This window comes from Notothenia rossii (assembly GCF_949606895.1).
Source record: "Notothenia rossii genome assembly, chromosome: 8".
NCBI classification, from domain to species: domain Eukaryota; kingdom Metazoa; phylum Chordata; class Actinopteri; order Perciformes; family Nototheniidae; genus Notothenia; species Notothenia rossii.
In genome coordinates, this window is record NC_136906.1 from 47,064,705 (window position 1) to 47,082,864 (window position 18,160).

An 18,160-nucleotide genomic window follows, 5' to 3' on the forward strand; every position below is an offset into this window, starting at 1 on the left:
ACAGGTTCCCAGAGAGGCTGTCTGTCTCGGGGGGGGGGGGGAACCTTTGGCTGCGTTGTCTTGAATATAATACCAGAAACAGACCCCCCCCCCCCCCCCCCCCCCCCCCCCCCCTCTTCCTGTGTGCTTTAAAACATGAAAACCTTATTAAAACATAGGGTCAGCACTAGTCTGGTAACTGTTGAGTGTGAGGGGGACCGTAGTGGGGTTCACTTCTACATTGGAGTCCAGTTAATACAATCTCATAAATGTATGGCAATAACTGCTAACTGTTGCTTTTCTGCTTTCTGTTTTCTAGGTTTGAGTGGGACAAACTTTTGGAGACTGTGCATTGTTTGATCATAAGTGTGACAAAGTCTGACAAGCAGGAAGCTTATATACTCAGGTGAGTGCAGCTCTTGACCCGGTCTTCCTCCCATCAGGAGGCAGGCCAGATTAGACAGCGGTCATGTGTAAACCGCTTTCCACTGACGCTGCCGTCTGAGCTTCACACGCTGCTTCGAATTCTAGAGATGTGACCGGTGTAGATTATGAAGGAAACCCTGCTGTAGCCCAATGTAAAGATGCTGCCCTTAGTTATCAGTGGCACCACAGGATTCTGCAGACTTTTCAAGAATCAAACAAATCTGATATGTTATTTATCCCAAGTTGGGACATGATTTTGTCACAGCAGCATTTTACAGTCAATTTACAAGATTTACCTAAAACATAGAATGAAATAAAGATAAATGTACATTTAAAAAAAGAAATATATATACATATATAAATATTTAGTCAGCCACCAATTGTGCAAGTTCTCCCACTTAAAAAGATGAGGCCTATCATTTTCATCCTAGGTATACCTCAACTATGAGAGACAAAATGAGAAAAAAAAATCCAGAAAATCACGGTCTGATTTTTAAAGAATTTATTTGCAAATTATGATGGAAAATAAGTATTTGGTCACCTACAAACAAACAAGATTTCTGGCTCTCACAGACCTGTAACTTCTTCTTTAACAGCCTCCTCTGTCCTCCACTTGTTAACTCTATTAATGGCACCTGTTTGAACTCGTTATCAGTATAAAAGACACCTGTCCACAACCTCAAACAGTCACACTCCAAACTCCACTATGGCCAAGACCAAAGAGCTGTCAAAGGAGACCAGAAACAAAATTGTAGACCTGCACCAGGCTGGGAAGACTGAATCTGCAATAGGTAAGCTGCTTGGTGTGAAGAAATCAAATGTGGGAGCAATTATTAGAAAATGGAAGACATACAAGACCACTGATAATCTCCCTCGATCTGGGGCTCCACGCAAGATCTCACCCCGTGGGGTCAAAATGATCACAAGAACGGTGAGCAAAAATCCCAGAACCACACGGGGGGGACCTATCCATGACCTGCAGAGAGCTGGGACCAAAGTAACAAAGGCTACCATCAGTAACACACTATGCCGCCAGGGACTCAAATCCTGCAGTGCCAGACGTGTCCCCCTGCTTAAGCCATTACATGTCCAGGCCCGTCTGAAGTTTGCTAGATAGCATTTAGATCAGGGGTGCCCACACTTTTTCGGCTGGTGAGCTACTTTTGAAATGACCAGCTCACCGAGGTCTACCAACCAAAAATAAAATCCCAAATTGCAAGGGTTGAATATCACGTTTTATTTATACATGGGATAACTACATGGGCTGCAACAAACGACTAATTTGATAATCGATTAATCTATCGATTAATAAAGCGATTAATCAACTATTCGGAATATTACTGTATGCCTTGCACAATTTCTCAAACACTCTTATTTAGCCATCAACTTTTAGATTTAGCTTGAGGAAACTAACAATTAAGACAATAAAGATGAATACTTGATTCAAAAATACATATATTATTAAATGAACTTAACAAATTGTGAACAATATTAACATTGCTTTTTATTTAAATTAAATAAATAATATTTCACATCAAAAGAAACGACAATGTTTTGACAAATCGTATTAAATAATCTGATGACAGAACTGTAAACAGAATAGCTGAAACTTTAACTAAATAAACAGTAACTCTGTTACCTCTAATCATTAACCCATGTTTGTATAATTGAGTTAACTCCGTGTGTTGCTGCTAGCATACATAACACCTGACGTGGAAACGTTACTCGTGCATGGGGGGGGCTACAGAGCTACTAGAAAGACAATCGAACCCGGTGCATTCCTCCGTCTGAATGTGGTGCACTTTTGCTAAATGTTTAGACAAATTGCTCGTGTTACCGCCCTTACATGCTAAACACTCTTGGCAACGAGCATTGTCCACCTCAAGACGGTTAAAATTCAACCACAACTTGGAGCGCTTCTCTCCGCATCACCACCGTGTTTTGCTGCATGTAGCAGCCGAGTGTGTGTGTAAACTGCCCCGCCCCCTCGCACACAGACGGGGGAGAGAGTTCTCGTCTGATCGGAAAGATAAAAAATACACCGACCATAGACGCATTTGTTTGTCTTTTTGCATGTTAGAAACGAGTTGGCGACACTAAGACTGCGAGATAATATTTGTGTAGCAATAATACATGACCTTTCTCTTTCTCAACTCGCTACTCAGAGGGAAGTCGATGTCATATGCCTTGTGAACACTCCGATAATGCCTCTCCACGTTACCTTTCTTTGGCAGAGCGACGCTTGCTTTACAAATAAGGCAAATAACCTTTGAATGTGACATCACAAAAAAATATTCTTCCTCCCATTCTGGGTGCAAGTGGTATGTCTTTAGCTTTTTGCTTGGTCCCGCACTCATTTTGTTGTTTGTCTCCTTAACTTAATTTGAGTTTTCCCGGCACTTGACTGATTTTGTATCGCTTTGCATTCTGGGTTAACAGAATGGACAACGATAGGTCGCTTTTTCTGTCAATCAAGTAAACTCCTGAATTAAGTGGCAGGGAGGCCAAGGGAGGAGGGATCAAAACCTGTTTAGTGTAGTTTAATGGAGCTGGATTTTTTTTTTTTATGAATGACTCGTGATCTACCAGCATTGCCCCCGTGGTCGACCGCGGTCGACGTACTGGGCACCTCTGATTTAGATGATCCAGAAGAGGATTGGGAGAATGTCATATGGTCAGGTGAAACCAAAATATAACTTTTTGGTAAAAACTCAACTAGATGTGTTTGGAGGAGAAAGAATGCTGAGTTGCATCCAAAGAACGCCATACCTACTGTGAAACATGGGGGTGGAAACATCATGCTTTGGGGCTGTTTTTCTGCAAAGGGACCAGGACGACTGATCCGTGTAAAGGAAAGAATGAATGGGGCCATGTATCGTGAGGTTTTGAGTGACAACCTCCTTCCATCAGCAAGGGCATGGAAGATGAAACGTGGCTTGGTCTTTCAGCATGACAATGATCCCAAACACACCGCCCGGGCAACGAAGGAGTGGCTTCGTAAGAAGCATTTCAAGGTCCTGGAGTGGCCTAGCCAGTCTCCAGATCTCAACCCCATAGAAAATCTTTGGAGGGAGTTGAAAGTCTGTGTTGCCCAGCGACAGCCCCAGACATCACTGCTCTCGAGCAAAATAAAAAATTATTAAAAAAAATTGATACATTTTTTTTATGTTTTAATTTTTTCATTTTTATTAATAATAACGTTTGCATAGACATTTTCAATGTTCATAAAATACATCCATTGTTTTTTTTATATGCTTCATGAAATCCTAAAAAACACATTGTTTTTCTAGAACAGATTACAAATCGCCTGAAAATGGTACAAACAACCCGGCGGCAGACATACGTCTCTGGGCGGGCGTTTGATTTACCAGGGCGGGCCCACTCGTGAATGGTTTTTACGGAAACAGAGGGGTTTTAGGTTGTCATAAGGCTGTTGACGGTCTTATTATAGGCTGCATCCATTGGTTGGTTTTGTGGCACATTTGTAACGCTGTGCCAACTTGGGCAAGCATGCAGGCAAACTTGAGGAGCGCACACAGGGTGGAGTGAGGTTGAGCGATGGAGAGAAAGGGAGAGAGAGAGATTGAGCGAGGCAGATAGCGTGTGCAGCGGTCTGCTTGCGCACAGAGCCGGAGTTTGTAAGAGAGCCGGCTGGAGTCAATTTCTCTTCAAAATATAATTGATTACCAGCCCCCCTTGTCCCTGGCAAATCAGTTACGTTGGTAACGTAACAGATTTCTTCTAATGTGCCTGCATCTGGCGCTGAGTTGCCATATTCCTTTCATGAACCACTTCTTGATATCTGTTGTTGCAGATAAATGCCAAAATACCAGCAACAGTGTGTGAAAACCTACAGAAAACGTTTGACCTCTATCATTGCCACTAAAGGGTATATAACAAAGTATTAAGATGAACTTTTGTTATTGACCAAATACTTATTTTCCACAATAATTTGCAAACAAATTCTTTACAAATCAGATATGTGATTTTCTGGATTTTTTTTTTTTTTTTTTTTTTTTTTCTTTTTTTGTCTCATAGTTGAGGTATACTTAGGATGAAAATGACATGCCTCATCTTTTTAAGTGGGAGAACTTGCACAATTGGTGGCTGACTAAATAATTTTTTGCCCCACTGTATATACATATTCTCAGTACCAACAAATCATATTTTCAGAGGAGTATCTAAACTTTATAAATTATACACAATAAAATGGAATATACTTTCTAAAATACTAAATTAGTCTGGCAGGTAAAAGCAATTGTCTTGGCAACCAGGAAGTGATTTAATAACTGCAGTTATGACATTCTAATACAGACTGCAGGCAGATGACGCATAACCAAGTATTTACAAATATAAATTCCATCCATCCATCTTCTCCCGCTTATCCGTAGTCGGGTCGCGGAGGTAGCATTTCCAGCAGAGAACCCCAAACTTTATTTTCCCTGGCCACATCAACCAGCTCTGACTGGGGGATCCCAAGGCGCTCCCAGGCCAGCGAAGAGATATAATCCCTCCACCTGGTTCTAGGTCTACCCCTTGGTCTCTTCCCAGCTGGACGTGCCTGGAACACCTCCCTATTGAGGCGCCCAGGTGGCATCCTAACTAGGTGCCCGAACCACCTCAACTGGCTCCTTTTGACGCGAAGGAGGAGCGGTTCAACTCCGAGTCCCTCCCGGATGACCGAATTTCTCACCTTATCCCTAAGGGAGACACCAGCCACCCTGCGGAGAAAACCCATCTCGGCCGCTTGTACCCGCGATCTCGTTCTTTCGGTAATGAACTCATGACCATAGGTGAGGGAAGGAACGAAAATGGCGCGGTAGACAGAGAGCTTTGCCTTCTGGCTCAGCTCCCTTTTCGTCACAACGGTGCGGTAAAGCGACTGCAGTACCGCTCCGATTCTCCGACCCATCTCACGCTCCATTGTTCCCTCACTCAAGAACAAGACCCCGAGATACTTGAACTCCTTCACTTGGGGTAAGGACTCATTCCCTACTTGGAGTGGACAGTCCATCGGTTTCCTGCTGAGAACCATGGCCTCAGATTTGGAGGTGCTGATCCTCATCCCAGCCGCTTCACACTCGGTTGCGAACCGATCCAGTGAGTGCTGAAGGTCGCAGACCGATGAAGCCATCGGAACCACATCATCTGCAAAAAGCAGTGGTGCAATCCTTAGTCCACCAAACTGCAGACCCCCTCCCCCACGACTACGCCTCTAAATCCGATCCATGTATATTACAAACAGGATTGGTGACAAAGCGCAGCCCTGGCGGAGGCCAACCCTCACCTGAAATGGGTCCGACTTACTGCCGAGGACCCGGACACAGCTCTCAATTTGGGAGTAAAGAGATTGGATGTCCCCGAGTAGAGACCCCCTCACCCCATACTCCCGCAGCACCTCCCACAGTGACTCCCTGGGAACCCGGTCATACGCTTTCTCCAAGTCTACAAAAAACATGTAGACTGGATAAGCGTACTCCCAGGCCCCCTCCAGGATCCTTGCGAGAGTAAAAAGCTGATCCGTCGTTCCACGACCAGGACGGAATCCGCATTGTTTCTCCTCAATCTGAGGTTCGACAATCGGCCTGACCCTCCTTTCGAGTACCTTAGAGTAAACTTTCCCGGGGAGGCCGAGTAGTGTGATGCCTCTGTAATTGGCACACACCCTCTGATTAGGGCTGGGCGATATATCGAGTTTACACGATACATTGTGGATTGCACTCCATGCGATGTCGTAAATGACCACATCGTGAACATCGAGTATTATGTTGTCAAATCAATTTCCCGCCGCGGCCAAACTGAGCTTTTCTTTCTCCCTCATAGACACAGTCACACACGCAGGCCCCGTCTAACTTGCACACAAACATTACACACATGCACAGTGACAGAGAGCAGGGCTCGACATTATAAAAGGCCCGCTGGCTCGGAAGCACTATTTAGACACCCCGGGCCAGCATAACGTACTTTCCACTTGCCCGCTCGGGCCACTAAAAATATTGCTTAAAAAAAATAAAATTGTCCAGTGGTATAGGTACTTTGACAAGCAATTTTGTTAAATTGTTTCGTTTATTAACGCTACAACATAGCGTTTCGTGAGGCGGTTGTCGTTGTTGGGTGAAAAGCAAACGGCTGTTTGCTGCGGAGCCAGCGCGAGCAGGCTCCCGTTTGCCTGTGAGCGCCGGGCAAAAAACTATCTTCAAATAAAAGAAAGTCACCGGAGGAGTTAAAGGAGAGTGACAGGTAGCATGAGAAGAAGAGGGAGAGAAAGTTTCAGCCAGCTTGATCGATGGAGTTGTTTTCTAGTGGTGCAGTGACGCGTCCTAAAACCCTTTTTATAATCTATCGATTAGATTTATGATTCGAAAATTATAAAAGTAGGGTAGACATGTGAATATTATCCGGCTGAACAAAACGTGCATTTATCAAACGGGTTTCTTTTCCACAGACCTTATTTCCAGCTATTTTCAAAAACCCTATGGAGAAATCCCATTGCTTTTTTTGTCGAGGGAACCAGCAGCTTACTTCCTGGTTTTAGGACGCGTCACTGCACCTCTCAATATGATGCCAATATAAACAAGGTCTTCTGTCGGCTCTGTACATCAATGCCGACCTATGCAACAAGTAAGTGAAGAGTAGACAATATAAAAGGTATTGGCTATAGGGAAATGTCCCAGCAGTTTAGGAGAATGAAGGTTCTAATCTAATCTAATCTAATACATAGCCATTACATGGCTAACTCCTGATAATGACAGGAAGACAGAAAGCGCATTATACAAATAATAATAATACCCATAATAGCAGACATTTTTGAACAATGACCACAATATCATTATTTTAATAAACCAAATATGAACAATTGAGGAAAATGAGGAAGAACTGATGATTCAAATGTTGTAGTACAAGTAATGTAGTTGGTGCATAAATTACTATTGCAACAAATGTGTTTGCTTCATTATTTATTCATTATATAATGAATTTTCTTCATTATTAGTCGATTTTTTTAATGCAGACATATGTTGCAGGGACTACTAGAATCATCATACTGGCGTGACTGTAAACATCAAGGGGTTAAATAAAATAAAATAAATTGTTTTAGAGGACATTTCAGAATATCGCGATATATATATATCGTATTTCGCGATATAGTCAGTAAATATCGCGATATCATTTAGAGACCATATCGCTCAGCCCTACCTCTGATCCCCCTTTTTAAAAAGGGGAACCACCACCCCGGTCTGCCACTCCTTCGGTACTGTTTCCGACTTCCACGCAACGTTGATGAGACGTGTCAACCATGACAGTCCCTCAACACCCAGAGCCTTCAGCATTTCTGGGCGGATCTCATCCACCCCCGGGGCTTTGCCACTGTGAAGTTGTTTGACGACCTCAGTGGCCTCCCCCCGGGAGATTGGTGTCGATTCCCCGTCATACTCCAGCTCTGCCTCTAACATAGAGGGCGGAGTTGTCGGGTTCAGGAGTTCCTCCAACCCCCTAACACTCCATCAGTTGAGGTCAACAACGTCCCATCCTTACTGTACACAGCTTGGATGGTTCCCTGCTTCCCCCTCCTGAGGTGTCGGACAGTTTTCCAGAACAACTTTGGTACCGCCCGAAAGTCCTTTTCCATGTCTTCTCCGAACTTCTCCCACACCCACTGCTTTGCCTCGGCCACGGCTGAGGCTGCTGCCCTTCCGGCCTGTCGGTACCTTGCAACTGCCTCGGGAGTCCCCTGGGATAACAAATCCCTGAAGGCCTCCTTCTTCAGTCGGACGGCTTCCCTGACCACCGGTGTCCACCAGGAGGTTCGAGGGTTGCCGCCCCTTGAGGCACCTAGGACCTTGAGACCACAGCTCCCCGCCGCGGCTTCGGCAATAGAGGCTTTGAACACCGACCACTCTGGTTCAATGTCCCCAACCTCCACAGGAATACCTGAAAAGCTCCGCCGGAGGTGTGAGTTGAAGGCTTCCTGAACTTGGGCCTCCTCCAGACGTTCCCAGTTCACCCGAACTACACGTTTGGGCTTACCAGGTCTATCAAGAGGCTTCCCCCGCCACTCGACCCAACTCGCCACCAGATGGTGATCAGTTGACAACTCCGCCCCTCTCTTTACCCGAATGTCCAAAACATACGGCCTCAGGTCCGATGATACGATAACGAAATCGATCATGGACCTTCTGCCTAGGGTGCTCTGGTACCACGTACACTTATGAGCATCCTTATGTTCGAACATGGTGTTTGTTATGGCCAATCCATGACTAGCACAGAAGTCCAGTAACAAACCACCACTCCGGTTCAGATCAGGGGGGCCGTTCCTCCCAATCACTCCCCTCCAAGTGTCTCCATCATTGCCCACATGTGCGTTGAAGTCTCCCAGCAAGATTAAAGAGTCCCCTTCAGGAGCCCCATACAGGACTCTTTCCAGGGTCTCCAAGAAGGCCGTATACTCTGAACTGCTGTTGGGTGCATAAGCACACACAACAGTCAGAGTTTTCCCCCCCATAACCCGCAGGCGTAGGGAGGCGACCCTCTCGTCCACTGGGGTAAACTCCAACAACGAAGCACCCAACCGGGGACTTGTGAGTATCCCCACACCCGCCCGGCGCCTCACACCTTGAGCAACTCCAGAAGTAAGGTTCCAGAGCCGACGCTGTGCGTAGAGGTGAGCCCAACCAGATCCAACTGGTAACGCTCTACCTCCCGCACAAGCTCCGACTCCTTCCCCCCCAGAGAGGTGACGTTCCACGTCCCCAAAGCCAACTTCTGTCGCCCGGGTCTGGTCCGTCGAGACCCTCTGCCTTCACTGCCACCCTTCTGGCAGCGCACCCGACCCCATCGCTGTTTCCCGTAGGTGGTGGGCCCGCGGTACGGAGAAGCGGAGGTGTTGCCCGGCCGGGCTCCGTGGCAAGCCCGGCCACCAGACGCTCGCCGACGAGTCCTCCTTCTGGGCCTGGCTCCAGAAGGGGACCCCGGGCTTCCTCCGGGCCGCGTAGCCTCACTTTGTGTGTCGTCTTTCATGAGGTCTTGTGAACCAATCTTAGTCTGGCCCCCTGCCTGAGACCAATTTGCCATGGGAGACCCTACCAGGAACACAAGGTTCCAGACAACACAGCCCCCAGGTTCATCAGGGCACACAAACCTCTCTACCACGGTAAGGTGCTGGTTCTTCAGAGAGGACAAATATAAATTATTTTATAATGTCTTTTAACCTACTTTGATATCTCCAAAAAGGTTTGAGAAGTTGCTCCTGTGTACCTGCCCTATAATTACTGCTGCCATGTCTGGGGAAGTTGAACTAGTTTACTCTGTCAACTGACCCAATATAGTCAGAGTAAAGTATTGTATTAGTCACATGTGTTTATCATGTAGTTGATATTGCAATGTCGATTTAAAAAATAAAAGCGAATGTAATCTTGTGAAGTAAGCACTGTGCCTGACAATTTAAGTTGCACAGAAGAGCAGATTTAGCAGTCTTGGATTAGTGTTCTGTAGGCTGGTGGACCAGGACGCTGATAAACACAGTATGTGAATGAAAGCAGAACCCCAAGAATCACTTGTGTAATAAACAAAAGAATGCTCTGCTTTTCCTCCACAGTGAGAGTAGCATGTTTGTCTCCAAGAGACGTTTCATTTTGAAAACGTGCGGAACCACCCTCTTACTGCAAGCACTGGTGCCTCTGCTGGAACTCGCCAGGGAGTACTGCGGGTTTGATGCCATCGAGGTAGGACGCTCAGCTTTCTCAGACACAAGAAAGGAAATGTAACTCCTGAAGCTCTTACCTAATGCCTGTAGCCTTTTTGTATTTTCATATTGTTCTATACTTTTTGCAGAATTTCTTCTACTCCCGTAAGAACTTTATGAAGCCAACCCATCAAGAGTTCCCTCATCGAAACTTCCAGGAGGAAGTGGACTTTCTTAGCCAGATTTTCCCAAGTACGTAACATTTAAGGACCTTAGCACTGACCTCTTTTTTTTTTGTATCCCATTTTCCCCTTTTATCTCCTCTGAAAAAATGTAGTTTCATGAAACCAAAATGATACAATACCTTAATCTGTCTAAAGGACATTTGAAGAAGTTGCCTTGTGCTCTCTGCCTCTTCCAGATGGTGCAGCCTACTGTATGGGACGTTTGAACTCTGACTGCTGGTGAGCATTTCTGCTTAGAACTCAATCTATTGTCCATTGTTGCACATCGGTGCATATTTTGGTTGAGATTGGTACTGAATGTGCTCTCCACTGACTCTATCCCTGAAAGATCTTATAGGAACTACTAGAGATTAAAATAGTGTTTCAGCCACACCAAGATATTACTTTATGACAATTGGATGTTAGCACAGATGATGATGGCATCTCGTAGAATGATAACATAAAAGGAAAAATAAGTATAAAATGGCTGTTTCGTTGACACATGTAAAGAGCTCTGCCTGCCCATTACACAGGTACCTGTTTACCCTGGACTTACCAGAGTACTGGGAGAACAAGCTTGCGGATCAGACGCTGGAAGTTCTGATGAGTGACCTCGATCCAGCCATTATGGACCAGTTCTATATGAAAGATGGTGTTTCTGCAAGTGATGTCACTCGTGTAAGTACCCTCTTGATATCCCACGTGTTAATTTGAGCCGCCAGTGTTTGGGTGGTTCAGAGCATATGAGCTGAGCTGGCGTCAGTGATGCTTTATCTGATGTTGACGTAGTTCTGTGTTTTGTTGCAGATGAGTGGAATTCGTGACCTGATACCAGGTTCTGTGATTGACGCCACAATGTTCAACCCTTGTGGATACTCAATGAATGGAATGAAGACTGATGTGAGTCTCTCTTTCTGATTGGCCTACTCTGTGGTGCTCAACATGTGAGTAATATGGCTCTACTTCTTGTCCTCTCTAGGGAGCATACTGGACCATCCACATCACCCCGGAGCCAGAGTTCTCCTACGTCAGCTTCGAAACCAATCTCTCCCAGACATCGTACGATGATCTAATCAGTAAGGTGGTGGATGTTTTCAAGCCAGGGAAATTCGTGACCACGCTTTTTGTCAATCAGGTAGGTATAAATAAGGAGCGCACTTCATTCAGAGGGATTTGAAATGGATTTGTCACTGAGTTTGTTTCTCCTGTTTTCCCCGCAGAGCTCCAAATGTCGCAGTGTCTTTTCTCCGGCCCAGAAGGTGGAGGGCTACAAGCGCCTCGACCGCCAGCTGGCTCAATTCAACGATTACAATTTTGTTTTCACCAGCTACGCCAAGAGCCGCGGGCAGAGCCAGCAGAGCTGAGGGTTGAGGATGAAGAAGCGTAAAAAAAAAGGCGGTTGCGTGGGGCGCCCCCCCTGCGGCTGTCTTCATCCCCCAGTAGAGAGCTTGTCCTCCTCCCGCTTCCTCTCTCCCCCCTTCTGCTGCTGTCGTGGTTCAGGATCTCTGGGTGCTGACGCGGTGGCAGGCCCTAGTTTAACCTCCAATTTGAGTTGTTTGCATTGTTGTACCTGTGACTTAGATCTCTTGCATGAAAGCTCTTTTCTCTGTTTCGATATTCTAGCTCACTCTTGCTGTGATCTTGAAGTGCATGTAGAGGAATTAAACACGCTCTGTTTGGGGCCGTCCACCTGTGCCCTGTCCAACAGACCCTTCCTGAAGGTCTCCCCCCTCATACCCCACAGACAAGGCTTCCGCCCGCACTAGGCCGGAGCCCTGACATGCTCAGACCTGTCTGCCTCTAAGCACCCCCCGCCTGTCCCTCCAACACGACCATAGCTCTCCACTTCACCTATAGGTATTTTTTAACTTTGAGTGCACTTTAAAAAGCTGTTTGCTTGTGGTACGAAAAAGAAGGTCAACCTTTAGTCTGAATGTATAAGTCATAGTGAGCTTTTGGCCGTTTAATGGTTGTCTGATAGTCAGGACATATAAGAAGTCTTTCAAAACAAATGCCATATTTGCTGTTTTAATGTTGCAATATACGTCCAAGGGTTTGCGATTGGTCAATGTACTTCACCGAAGCTAAAGACTTCCTGCTTTGCTGGGATTTGAAGCATTCAGTAAATTGTGCTTCCCCCACCCTGACAATCATGTAGTCAGTTTCCCAAAGAACACACTTTGTTTCATCCAGGCTTCTTTATTTACAGAATACTGTATCTAGAGGTAGCCTTTGGGTCTTAAACCCCCCCCCCCCCCCCCAAAAGTCATATTCAGCACATTCACATGACGTGTTAATAGGAAATGTTGAAACTTAATGTAGCACAGCTGTGTAAAACACGTTTGTCCCTGTCTTTTTGAATGTACACATCTAGAGAAAAGCCCGGACCGGGTTTGAGCGAAAGTACACACACACACACACACACACACACACAAATCATAATGCCCTGCTGCAGGTCTCCCTGCCAGAGACGGCCGATCAGCTGGCCCCGGAGCCCTGACAGCTCTCAAAGGGAAATAATGAATTGGATACTTTTTGCTTAGTTGCCCAGCAAAGCATTTTTGTTTTTCCCACATAATATCCATCCTCTCTGTCTCTTTCCGCCCCATACAGAAACCTGTAAGCGCACAATAGAGGCCCACCAGTCTGAGCATGCCAGGGTGATCCCGGATCATTCCACATTTAACCGCTGCATAAACTGCCTTTTTATTACATTAATTGTGCCCAGACATTTTTTGCAGTGAATTGGTCGAAAACGTGTCTCCCCAGCAGTTTAGTTTTTTTGTTTGGATCAATGCCCTTTGTTTGTTGAGGGTGAAAATCCTGTGATACTATGGTGCATGTGACTATAGTGGCGTGTTGCTTGACAGTGTAGCACAGCGCCATGTCTTCCGCCTCTTTGTCAGTAGGTGTGGGCTTCACCTTTTCTTATTTTAGCAGCTGAAAGCATTTCCTCATGTGTTAGGATAGGTGGGGTCAGGTGAACTTGTATTGTTCTTATGTTAAGTGCTGAATGCAGGTTAGGTTAGTGTTCTTAATTATGACTGGTCTTCTCCACCTGCCGTCCTCTTCAGTGGTGTTCACAATGCTTCTCCTGCCAGAGAATGCAATTTGAGCTGGAGAAGACACGCCCAGATCCTAACCTGCTTTCAGCTGCAATCCATCTGATCTTTGGGGGTTTGGTGATTGCATCAGCAGATAACTGCAGTCATCTCATGGATCCTCTGAGCCAGTTTGACCAGTTAACGTGAGGCCGAGCAGAGGGGTTGTCTCCTGGAATAGTTTCCCTCGGAGTTGTCCATCATGGCTTTTGAATTGGTTTCATTGTTTTCCTGAGGACCAATCTCTGCTGTCTATTGACTGAGGTGATCTGCCATGATGTTCCGGGTCCTTTTATGAATTCACATATTTAGGGATTTAGACTGTTCATAAGTACTGAAGCAGTTTGATGCTAACTGTTCTTGGATTAAGTACATTTTAGCCTTGTTGGTGTGGATCAGTATGCTATTGTGTTGTTTTTTTATACAGTGAACTCAAAATGCATTTTTGCAGTTGAATGGTTATAGAATTTTATACAAAAAATATTTTGTATTTTTGATGCGGACCAATCTTATTTTTTTTTTCTCTTCCCCTTTTGTCCAAATGTTTGTTTTTGTCGTGAAAGTTATGGAGGAATAAACGATGATCTGTAATATCCCCCTTCCCTTCCTCTGAATCTCTCTGTCGAGGGGGGGGTGGGGGGGTCCTCCACAGGGTCAGAGAGGGTGCAGTTGCAGGATGTAATGAAGGAGAAACTTGGCTGTTCTAATTCTTTCTTTTGCTTTTCTTTGGATGGTCAAGATGTGCTAATATATCTGTGCTATGAGCTTGATGCTTCAATAAAAAGAAACCTATCTGTGCACTTGCTGTGTTCCTTATTTGAAGCGTTTTTTATTCTGAGCTGTTAAAGTATTATTAGAGAAAGGATAGAGGAAGCTAACAATGCAGCATCAAAGATGTCTGCACCATCTCATTTTGCAGTGCATAGTCACATAGTCACAAACAATAGACACAATGAAATATGCCAAATAGCTTGTTGATACAAACTTCTTTTATTATGAAATAAGAAAATAAGACAAACTTTTCTACTTTAACGTCCTCCATCAGAGTCAGTTCAGAAATGTTTCCACAGATTCAGTTTTGCACTTCCATAAAGTGGAGTGGGTTGGAGCTTCATTGTTTAAATATACATACAAAAAGCATGATAACCAAAGAAGCATGAGCAGCTTGATGCTGTTTCTGATTTAACATTTGGGATTCATCTCATGGCAGGCCTTTGATTCAAACTCAAATATATGCACTCCCAAGTTAGTCCTGCAATGTTTAGATGCATGAACCTACTGAAAGTATTTCCAGTCTTTCCTTATACATTTTAGTTGCTTTAACTCTTGCACATCACATCTCAATTGCTCCATAGTTCATATCAGGGGCGGAATGGGAGGAAAAGGTGGCCCGGGGATTAATTGACAGACAGGCCCACTTAATGCGCGGCATGTATCGGCCAGCCGGCGACGAAAGTATGTTACTTAACAAAAAAGTTATTTTGGACCATTATTCATATATTAATCACATTATCTGAGCCCTTGAGTTGCCTAGAGCAAAATAGTTACAGCATATATTTATTGATTTTAATGTTAACAGATCATTGATGCAATAACATTTGGACCCAATTTGCCTGACTTGACGCATGTAATAAAACATGGGCGTAGGAAGCATCCTCAATGTGGGTGAGAGAATTTAACAGGGGGTGTGGGCAGGTGGTCCGGGGGCATGCTCCCCCGGGAAGATTTATTTTAAATGTTGAAGTTAAATGCATCAATCTGGTGTACTTTGAGAGCAAAATTAGGGACTAAATCTATGGACACGTTCTTCCACGTCACTTCCCCGTTTTCTATCCTACGGGTGCAGCCAGTCCCCCTTTAAACCCCAGATCAATCAACAAGAATCAGTCTTTGGAGATAGAAGCAGGACCACTTCTGTAACCGGACGAGAAAATATCCTTTTGGTCTTGTCCTTGGAGATCTCTACCTCGATCTTACGAACCAGTCCATCCCTTCCTGGGAATATCTTTGTGATGGTGGCCATAGGCCATTCGTTTCTCTGAGCCTGATTGTCTTTCAGGAGAACAATGTCCCCCTCTTGAAGGTTTGACCTCTTAGACCGCCACTTGTGACGAAACTGCAGATTCTTGGGATATTCTTTTCTCCACCTACTCCAAAAGGTGTCCGCCAGGCTCTGAACTTGCTTCCACTGCTCTTTAAAGAGGTCTGCCTCTTCAAAGTTACCTGGAGGAGGTGGTGTAGAGCCTGTTTTGAGGGTCAGGAGCATTGCTGGGGTGAGGATGAGAGGTGACTCTGTATCTGAAGATACTGGAATGAGAGGTCTAGCATTGATGACTGCTGTCACCTCAGCCATGAGCATAACGAGAACTTCATGCGTCAAAGAAGACTTCCTCTGTTCAAGCAGCAGATAGTCCAGAATGTGACGAGCGATGCCCCACCCATGTGGGATGCATGTGGCGGGTCGAACACCCATGTGCAGTTCTGCGCGCGCAGGTACTTCTCCACGTTGTTGCCACTGGGATCTGTAGTCTTCATTTGCAACTCTTGAGGAGTGCAGACGAAGCTAGTGCCGCAGTCAGACCGTATTTGTTTTGCTGTGAACTCTAGAAAGTGGGCTTTCATCTGTGGCCGTTTTTCCAGCGTGCGTCTCAATGAGGCAAGACGATCTCGTGCTTGTTTCCTATTGTTAGGCAGCCTCTGTCTTGGTAACCGGAAAGGTAGTGGTCCCACCCAGCTATTCGAGCGAGCTGTCTTGATGAAACTCTGCTTCCATGATCTTAAGAAACTTCATATCTTCTACGGATGGTGCTAGTTTTTGGTCGTTGGCAGTTTGCGTGAAGATGGTTTGACCCAGACTGTCTGCATCATGTGTTGCTGTGTTGAACTTAGAGGTCAGTGCTGGATGATGTGTGTAGTCAGGGGCTTGATTGAAGATTTATCTTACCTTGAGTTGGTTGTTGCATGGCTGCAGATGGCTAGTATGACCATTCTCCGAGATAGACGTCTTGTGACTGTTCACCTCTGGTGGTTCGCGAGCACCTGCTAGACACACGTCACCAACGACAACCCATCCCAGGTCCAGCCTTTGGGCGAACGGTGCGTTGTCTGGACCACTTATCTGCTCATGGACCTTGTGGACCCTGAGAATGTCTCTGCCCAGCAAGAGGAGTATGTCAGCGTTAGGATCGAGAGGCGGTATTTTGTCAGCTTACTTCAGGTGAGCATGGTGATGAGCTGCATTTGGCGTAGGGACTTCGGAGCGGTTGTTGGGAACTTGGTTGCACTCACACTAACAGTGTAGGCAAAGGAAAGCTTAGCTTTTTGTCTGCTGATTCCACTGTGAACCCACTAGCTCTTCTCCCTGTTGTCTGAGTTAGTCCAGCGCATGTTTCCGGTGTGTAAGGGAAGGAAGGCCCTGTGATTTTGAAAACGTTGAAGAACTCAGAGCATGCCAAGGAACAATTACTCTGATCGTCCAGTATTGCATACATTTTCTTGGCCTCTTCCGAGCGACCAGCTGGATACGCACTTACAAGGCATATTTTTGAGCATGCTCGTGCGCTAACACCTTCAATACACACTTGTGTGCACCTTGATGTGACCTGATGGTCTGCTTTGTCTTCCTCCCCGCCGTGCTCTGAAGAGGGAGGAGAGGGCTTAGGTTTCCAGACTGCTGTTCCTGGGTGTAGTGCTGACACGTGACCCGTGCTCCCACATTCTACATTTCACCTCAGCCGTGCAGTTTCTGGCGAGATGACCAGTAGAGGAGTAGCACCGGAAGCAGAAGGAATGTTCCTTTAAGAGCTGTTTGCGCTCCTCTAGACTCATTTCTCTAAAGATTCTGCATTTCTTCAGAGGGTTTGGTTTCTTATGTAGAGGACAATTTTTGTTTGGGTCTGTTAGCTTCTTATCCTCTCTGCTTTCATATCTGTCAGTAGACGACACTTGTTTCTTGTGAACAGATACAGGCATCTTCGTGGATTTCTTCCACGTACTCTTTTTCTCCATAGGAACTGTCATGGAGAGGTTGAAGCTGGGATCATTACGAGCTTTTGCCTCTGTACGAAAAAAGTCTGCAAAGACAGAGAAAGGTGGGAAACTGACATGATGATCACGTTTGTATCTTGAACCATAAGATATCCACTTTTCTTGGATGTTGTATGGGAATTTTTCGATGATGGGCTTAACCCCTCTGGAAGTATCCAAATATGACAGACCTGGGAGGGAGCCATCTCTCTTAGCAGCCTCAAGCTCTAGCAGCAGGTCTGCTAACTCTCTGAGTCGTTTTGGGTCTTTGTTGGTCAATATGGGGAAGCTTTCCAGCTTGTCAAAGAGAGCCTGTTCAATAACCTCAGGTGAGCCGTATATTTCCCCAAGCCTCTCCCAGGCCATCATTAGTCCAGCGTCAGGGTGTCTGATGTTGACGGCCTTGATTCTCCTCACCTGATCTGATTATTCTTTTCCCAGATATTTGCAGAGCAGGTCGAGTTCTTCTCCGACAGACAGATCCAGACCAGCAATAGCACTTAGGAAGGACGTTTTCCAAGCCCAATCATTCATTGGTTGATCGTTGAATGTTGTGAGGCCTGATGTCACTAAGTTACTGCGGGCAAGATATTTAGCCAGATCGTTAGTGGTTTGAGGGTTGTGGTAACTGGCTTCATAGGGCATACCTTGGTTAGGCTGATAAGCAGAGAATGGAGGCTGCTTATTGAGAGTCCACGGCGATGCTGGTGTACCAGGTCGAGGAG

At 45.6% G+C, this 18,160-nt stretch overlaps 1 protein-coding gene across 1 annotated transcript in view; it reads left to right on the top strand.

The window, feature by feature from the left end:
- amd1 (adenosylmethionine decarboxylase 1) overlaps positions 1 to 14,209 on the top strand; it is a 21,297-nt gene extending 7,088 nt beyond the window's left edge. Inside the window, exons 2-9 of the mRNA XM_079646178.1 lie at positions 299 to 385; positions 9,998 to 10,124; positions 10,234 to 10,336; positions 10,506 to 10,548; positions 10,842 to 10,986; positions 11,116 to 11,208; positions 11,288 to 11,443; positions 11,529 to 14,209. Of these exons, the coding sequence (XP_079502304.1) occupies positions 299 to 385; positions 9,998 to 10,124; positions 10,234 to 10,336; positions 10,506 to 10,548; positions 10,842 to 10,986; positions 11,116 to 11,208; positions 11,288 to 11,443; positions 11,529 to 11,672 (898 nt within the window). The 3' untranslated portion in view covers positions 11,673 to 14,209. The remainder of the gene's footprint in view (positions 1 to 298; positions 386 to 9,997; positions 10,125 to 10,233; positions 10,337 to 10,505; positions 10,549 to 10,841; positions 10,987 to 11,115; positions 11,209 to 11,287; positions 11,444 to 11,528) is intronic.
- The last annotated feature ends 3,951 nt before the right edge of the window (positions 14,210 to 18,160 follow it).